At 57.1% G+C, this 7,224-nt stretch overlaps 1 protein-coding gene across 2 annotated transcripts; it reads right to left on the bottom strand.

Moving 5' to 3' along the window:
- Positions 1-1,769: 1,769 nt before the first annotated feature.
- Positions 1,770-4,668, bottom strand: ACTA1 (actin alpha 1, skeletal muscle). Of its 2 annotated transcripts, XM_021692290.1 has the most exons (7): positions 4,582-4,668; positions 3,535-3,675; positions 3,104-3,428; positions 2,833-2,994; positions 2,545-2,736; positions 2,254-2,435; positions 1,770-2,171 (listed from the first exon to the last, which is right to left on the bottom strand). In XM_021692290.1, the coding sequence occupies exons 2-7, from the start codon at positions 3,661-3,663 to the stop codon at positions 2,028-2,030; spliced, it is 1,134 nt and encodes a 377-aa protein (XP_021547965.1). In that variant the 5' UTR covers positions 3,664-3,675; positions 4,582-4,668; the 3' UTR covers positions 1,770-2,027. The 2 variants fall into 2 exon arrangements, with proteins under 2 accessions (XP_021547965.1, XP_044771969.1); XM_044916034.1 differs by lacking the exon at positions 4,582-4,668 and having other exon boundaries at positions 3,104-3,299; positions 3,535-3,663.
- Positions 4,669-7,224: the final 2,556 nt, after the last annotated feature.

Genomic DNA, 7,224 nt, shown 5'->3' with positions numbered 1-7,224 from the left:
ATGCTCTAGATACACATTTTCAAACGACTCGTTCTTTACCACACCCAACATCCTATTTCAGGACAAATATAGGTAATACAATTTACCAAATACCTATAATCATGACCTAATAGGAAAGCAGGAAAGCTAACAGAACACTAATAAAAGGTGTGATGTTTTGTTGTTGTTGTTGTTGTTTTTAGAGACGTGTTGGTAAGGAAAGTAATTTTTAGATTTGGCACATTCCCAGTGAAACCACACAATTAATAATATTTGCACATTTTTTCAGTAGACGAGCAGTATCAAAGGTAGTGCACAAGGAAAGGCTACCAGATTATACTGAAAACTTCTGTGAGTTCTAAATGACCATGAGTCATGTAATGATTATGATCACAGGAGAAATGGGTCATTATCTCCTTACCTACCTTACTGAAATACTTAAGTGATTTTGGGTTTTGGTTAGAAAACTCTTAACATGACAATTAGTTAACTCATGTAACTCTGACATTTTTCCAGGCTTCTGGCTACATGAATTATTCAGTCTGTGTGTACGTGGGTGTGATTTGCTTAGATATGCCTATGTATACTTGTCATTATCAATAAAACCTAGATTCCTCCAAGAGACTAGAACTTGGGCCATTTTTAACATTTATCCACCTTTCATGGGGCAATAATACATGGCATCATAGACTTGTTTTATTAAAATTTTAAATTCTACTGAATTACTGATTTTCTTGATATCTGGGTTTGGCAGTATTCCCACATTAGAGGCCTCAAGGATTTCAGAAACTTTTCAATAGGCCATAAAAGGAGACAATGAATAAACATATGGCTATGTGGCTTATAACATTGCATATTGTTGATTCTACTTACAAACTTATTACCTTCTTTGAGTCAGAATCTATTTTATTCAGGTACCACTGTCCTTGGTCATCTTGACTAGAAAACATTAAGCTAGCTTTTAAACAAGTAGGTACTGTGCGCTCCCATAGAAATTCCACCTCTGTTAGTATATTTTGTGTCTTTAGAATATGGCCAGTGGTGGAAAGGAGGGGGTGGTGTTCCTCCTCCCTTGGCTACCCCTCTTCTTCCAGTGCCAGTCTCAGCTCCACTCCCTGCAGACACCTCCTTGTTGGGCTGCCCTCGGTGTCTGTGCATGCCCAGCATATGCTGTCCTTTCTGGGCCGCTCATCTGGCCCTTCCTCACCCTCCTCCCACCTCTGGGCGCGGCCCCTCCCCAGCCCCACACCGGAAGAGGCACATTTTTATACCACCATCACCTTGGCATGAAGCAAAGGACTTCCCGGTCCGAAGAGAAGTGATTGTCTTCACTTACAAATGAAAACTGGTTCATTAAATGCAGAACACAGCCCTTTCAGTTAGATCTCGGGATTCAGGAGGGAATACTGATTTCCTTAAGGGAATGCCCGACCGGCCGTAGGGGGAGCGGCTCTCGGGCGCCAGCACCGCGGACAGCGCCCGATGCCTGCATCGGTGGCCGGCCAGAGCCACCCGCCCGCGGCCCCCCTCGAGCCTGGGGCTCAGTGCAGCGCCCTGGAGAGGGAGAGCTTCCTCAGCACACACCGGAGGGCCAGGTCGGGCCCTCGACGGGCCTGCCAGTGTTTGGAAATGGATCTGATGGGGGGGAGGGGGGCAGGGACCGTGAGCATGGGAAGACTTAACTAATGGTGTGGCTCGGAGCGCACTCATTCCGAGTGTTGTGAAAAGTGACACAAGAAGATGGGGCCCCTCTTCCTCCCCCCCCCCCGCAAGTAAACACAACAAACAACTTTACGCAACAGACAGAATGGCTGAGTTTAATGCTTCAAGTTTTCCATTTCCTTCCACAGGGCTTTGTTTTAAAAATAACAAAATGAGGTAAATAAGTTAATGTATGTACACTTTATAAACATTGTGTCGCGTTGCGGCTGCAGCAACTCAAGTTGTTAGAGACGAAGTTGCTGCGCGGTGGCTCGAGGTCAGCCACCTGCAACCTGAGCCGATTTGTCGTCCTGAGGAGAATTCGAGCGCTGTTGGTGGAATGGGGTCTAGAAGCATTTGCGGTGGACGATGGAGGGGCCGGCCTCGTCGTACTCCTGCTTGGTGATCCACATCTGCTGGAAGGTGGACAGCGAGGCCAGGATGGAGCCGCCGATCCACACCGAGTACTTGCGCTCAGGTGGGGCGATGATCTGAAAGACAGTGGCACGTCAGCAGGGTGAAGGCCGCAGCCCTGAGCCCACGCGCGGGCAGGGGGCGCGGGCCGCCGCCCACCTTAATCTTCATGGTGCTGGGGGCCAGCGCCGTGATCTCCTTCTGCATGCGGTCGGCGATACCCGGGTACATGGTGGTGCCCCCCGACATGACGTTGTTGGCGTACAGGTCCTTCCTGATGTCGATGTCGCACTTCATGATGCTGTTGTAGGTGGTCTCATGGATGCCCGCCGACTCCATGCCTGGGGGCCGCAGGGAGGAGCGTGAGCCGGCGGGGGGCGACCCGGGGGCCGGGCGGGGCTGGGCGGCGCGGCCCCAGGGCTGCTGGCGAGGCCCGCGAGCGGGACTCACCGATGAAGGAGGGCTGGAAGAGCGTCTCCGGGCAGCGGAAGCGCTCGTTACCGATGGTGATGACCTGTCCATCGGGCAGCTCGTAGCTCTTCTCCAGGGAGGAGGAGGACGCGGCCGTCGCCATCTCGTTCTCGAAGTCCAGGGCCACGTAGCACAGCTTCTCTTTGATGTCGCGCACGATCTCGCGCTCAGCTGTGGGGGGCGGGGGGCAGGAGAGGAGCCCTCAGCGCAGGGCCCCGGGGCCCGCGCGCCACCCACCCCGCCCCGGGTGCCCGGAGCGCCGCGCACCTGTGGTCACGAAGGAGTAGCCACGCTCAGTGAGGATCTTCATCAGGTAGTCGGTGAGGTCGCGGCCGGCCAGGTCCAGGCGCATGATGGCGTGCGGCAGGGCGTAGCCCTCATAGATGGGCACGTTGTGGGTGACGCCGTCGCCAGAGTCGAGCACGATGCCTGCGCGCGGGGCGGGGCGGGGGACAGGGCGGCGAGTGAGCGGGCGCCCCCCGGCCGGCGCTGGCCGCGGGCGGGAGCGGGGGTTGGGGCCGCGGGCGCGCGCACTCACCGGTGGTACGGCCGGAGGCGTAGAGGGACAGCACGGCCTGGATGGCCACGTACATGGCGGGCACGTTGAAGGTCTCAAACATGATCTGGGTCATCTTCTCGCGGTTGGCCTTGGGGTTGAGGGGGGCCTCGGTGAGCAGGGTGGGGTGCTCCTCGGGGGCCACGCGGAGCTCGTTGTAGAAAGTGTGGTGCCAGATCTTCTCCATGTCGTCCCAGTTGGTGATGATGCCGTGCTCGATGGGGTACTTCAGGGTCAGGATACCTCTCTTGCTCTGAGCCTCGTCGCCCACGTAGGAGTCTTTCTGACCCATGCCCACCATGACGCCCTGCGGAGCGGAGACACCACGCGCACGTTACCGCGGCTCACAGTGGCCCGGGGCCCGGCTCCACGGGGACCCCGACCCGGCTTGGTCCGCCGGGCGGCAGCCTGACCTGGTGGCGAGGGCGGCCCACGATGGAAGGGAACACGGCCCTAGGGGCGTCGTCGCCCGCGAAGCCGGCTTTCACCAGGCCGGAGCCATTGTCGCACACGAGGGCGGTGGTCTCGTCTTCGTCACACATGGTGTCTGGTTTCTGCAAAGGACAGCAAGGCCGTGGAGACACACGGCGCGTCAGCACAGCGGCCGCGCTGGCCCGAGAGCCCTCCCTTCCCGGGGACCGACGGACGCCCCCAGCCGGGAACGGCGCGGAGCCCGCCAGGGGAGCCGCCGAAGGGACCCGTCCCGAACTTCGCTCCCCAGGCTCAGGGCTGCGCTGCCCTGAGAGGGAGAGGGGCACAGGGTCGTCGTCGCGTCGTCGCGACCACACGGAGGATTTCTCCACCCCGGGAGCCCCGGCCCAGGGTCCGCCGAGACTTCTCTGCCTTCCTGCAGCCTACCCGCGGCTAGAGCCAGGCGCTGGCGCCCACCCTCTCCGCGCCTCCGCGGCCTCGCCTAGGAGGTTAGGGCCGGCGATACCTGCTCGCTGCGCAAGCTTGCGGGTGCGGGTGCGGGGGCAAAGACATGGCCGTGGGAGGGGCCTTGGTGCTCCATCCCGGAAGGAATGGCCCATTCCGGACCCTCTTGACATTCCAGGCTCAGAACAGAGGCACCTTTTCGCCTGCTGGCCAACCCAGAGAATAGTGGCTCCTGATGATCTTCGGGGGAGGTTCGTTGGGGAGGTATTGCCCTTGGGACGACTAAAGCAAAACCTTTAATCTACCTGGCACACGCTAAGCCGCCAGGTAGCGGAGCCCAAAGGGGCTGGGGATAAATTGGGAGACATTTCCCAAAACTGATTGTGTCGTGTCTCCTCTATAAAGCGCGTGTGGCTCTGAGGACCAAGACGCAGGAGGGCAGAAAGTAGGCCTTGGGGCTGATCAAACGAGTCGGTTGGGTTCTACCCCGGAGTTCTCCAGGCTCCCCTCGGTGGTGCCCTGTCACCTTGTCCCGCTGTCCTACTGTTCTCCTGTCCCCGTCCCCTCCCCCACTCCCGCCCTACCTGGGCGGGTGGCTACACCTGTTGCTCTCCGGCTCGGGCCCCGGTCGCCGCGGGAGGGAAGCGAGGCTTCTCTCGGCTGTGTCCGCTGCGGTGGCCGCTGGTCCTCGCGTTCAGGTTTTATATAGCCCGCGGGCGCCGCCCCCCCGCGCCGCCCCGCAGGAATGTCGCTCCCCTTTTCGAGCCATATTTGGGTGTTGGGCACTAGAGCCCCCTCCCCCAGCCGGCCCGCGGCCTGGGCCCCAGCCCGGGTCCCCTGAGCTGACCAAAGAAGGAGCGGCCTGGCCCGAGCCCAGGTAACGCGGGCCGGGCCGTATATGGAGCGTGTCCCCGGACTGTCGGCCCCTCCCGACCCGGCCCAGTTGCCCGCCCGAGGGGATGGAGTGGGGCGAGGGTCACCGCGCGCGCCAGTAGGTGCGTGTGTGCGCCTGCGCTCCCGGAGCTGCACCTGTCCGCAAGGCCTCCCCACCCTGTCCGCTCTGCTCGCACTGGGCGCTCCGGAGGGGGCCTCCCACATTTCAACCCTTCTTTGGCTTTACTCAGACCCCCGAAACCCCACGCGCGGCTACAGGGAGGAGGGAGCCGTGTTCCAGCGGTGGGACAGAGAGGACGGGCGTAGCAGTCACACCGGGTGTCCCAGGAAGGGAAGAAAGGAGACCCCCCGCACCCCCCCCAGTAAACTTCATTTCTCCCTCTCCACGCCTGAGCTCCCCAATTCAGAGGGCTGACCCAAGTCGGCCCCCGCCCCCACCGCGGAGAGGGCAGCCGGCGGCGGGAGGGCGAGCAGCTGTCGCGGGCCAGACAACTGGCGGCGGGAGGAGAGGACGGAGAGGCGGGGAGGAGGAGGAGGAGGAGGGCTCCCGGGGACAGGCCGGGTCGGCGGCTCTGACAGCGGCAGGCACAAAGCCAGGGCACCCGGAGCCGTTCGCCTCTGACGCGCAGCGCACCCGGGCGTTCACGAAGGGCGTGAATTTGGGGGGTGTTCTCTTTCTCCCGGACTGACCTGCCCCAGGCTGGGTGGGCCGAGCTGAGATCCCACTTCCTGGTGGTGGAATGGGTGAAGCACCCTTACTAAATGAAACCTTACTCGACCTTTCTCCCAGTAAAGAGGACAAGGACATTACACTCTAGGATGGGTAGCAATTTTTCCTTCTGCAAAGGCTGAACAAACTCATCTTTATATTTAGAGGATGATGCCTTGCCAAGGCCAGGCCGCTTCCCAGTGCATCTTGAAGTCACCATCTACCAGAGGCTGCTGAAGCAGTTCTATTTATATCACTGATATGTGGGGATATGCCTTTCAAATTTTCTAGAAGGACTTGGATCTACTTATGGTAAGGTGGAGTGAGGGTCAGAGGAGGTTATCCAGTTGGTGCCGGTCTCACATTTTCTCTTTTTTTGGCAGGGGGTAGGGGAGCGAGCGCAGTCCTAACCCTGATGTAGAAGGCACAGGGAGACACAATTTTCTGTGATGAACTCAGTGACATGCTTTGAGGGGGTACATCAGTGACGTGGGACAAACGAGAATGGAATCATTCATTTTTCTGATGTGCTTAAGTGTTCCCAAAATAGTTGTGATTCACATTTGGTAGTGGAACTCGGCAACTGGGACAGGTGTGGATTCTCTGGAGGAGGGACAGAAAAGCACATGCAACCCTCCTCTGTAGCCCACATCATGGCAGCCCTTCCTAAAACCATCAGTCAATTAGAAAATAGTTTGGTTAGTATGGGGCTTACGCAGTGAGTGTAAAGGGTCAGCTAAAAGCAACCTTGGTTTCGCATTTAACTTTTTCAATTATTTTAGAGAATGAGTGACTGACAGAAAACTACCTTTCATTTGTAATACCTCATGTCCTGCTGTCAGTGGGTGGTGAAGAGACTAGAAAAAAATAAACTGGCAAATGCACTATAGGTACAATATAAACAGAAAAGCTTAAATTTTGCCCTCAAAGTAGGAAGAATACCTAAGAATTTGATATTTTAAAGGGGAACGGGGTTGTCAATACTTCTCAAAACTCTTGCTCAGTGGTGCAGTTCTTCTCTCTTCTACTGCAAGCTTTTCTAAGCCCAGAGTCTATGAGCTTCAAACACACAAAGCTATGAAGAAAACACTCAGGAGGGAGGAGACTGCTAGTACAGCAAACCTTGGGGAGAGGGGGCCTGAGAACACCGGGCCAGACATCTGCTTTCTGCCCACGGTTGGGGCTGTTTAAATAGTCTCTGACAGGTCACTATGGGGCCACCCAGTCCCATTCTGGTATAGTTGAATTCTCATTGGCCTAGGGGATAGACCTAACAGGTGAGTGGAAAAACTGTCTCCATACATGTACACTTTTGGGGAACACACCAGTGCTCTGCTCTCCCCTGATAAGCGGGTGACTGCCTGCATACCCTTTTGAGAACTATCACTAAGTAAAGCTCAGTCATGTAGGGTATGCCTGAGAGTGCCTGCTTCTAAGTTTTCAGGTGCAGCCCCGCTCTTGAAACTTGACAGGGCCCTCGTGCAGCTACTCAGCTGTAGCCTCACAGCTCCCTCCTCCGCAGCCCTATACCCTGAGCTCCTCACACATCTGCAGACCCCACTATCGCTGGGTCTAAACCTTCTGTCGTTTCCTATCGATTCAAATATGAATTCAGGGGCGCCTG

Source organism: Neomonachus schauinslandi, chromosome 6 (genome assembly GCF_002201575.2).
Source record: "Neomonachus schauinslandi chromosome 6, ASM220157v2, whole genome shotgun sequence".
Classification (NCBI taxonomy): Eukaryota; Metazoa; Chordata; class Mammalia; order Carnivora; family Phocidae; genus Neomonachus; species Neomonachus schauinslandi.
This window is presented reverse-complemented; position numbering and strand designations above follow the sequence as displayed.

Excerpts from the sequence above, each read along its gene's own strand:
- ACTA1 (XM_021692290.1), bottom strand. The coding sequence starts at position 3,663 with ATGTGTGACGAAGACGAGACCACCGCCCTCGTGTGCGACAATGGCTCC. Across the intron at positions 2,995-3,103 it reads CGCCTCCGGCCGTACCACCG|GCATCGTGCTCGACTCTGGC; the intron begins GTGAGTGCGCGC and ends CCCCGCGCGCAG. Across the intron at positions 2,172-2,253 it reads CCAGCACCATGAAGATTAAG|ATCATCGCCCCACCTGAGCG; the intron begins GTGGGCGGCGGC and ends ACTGTCTTTCAG.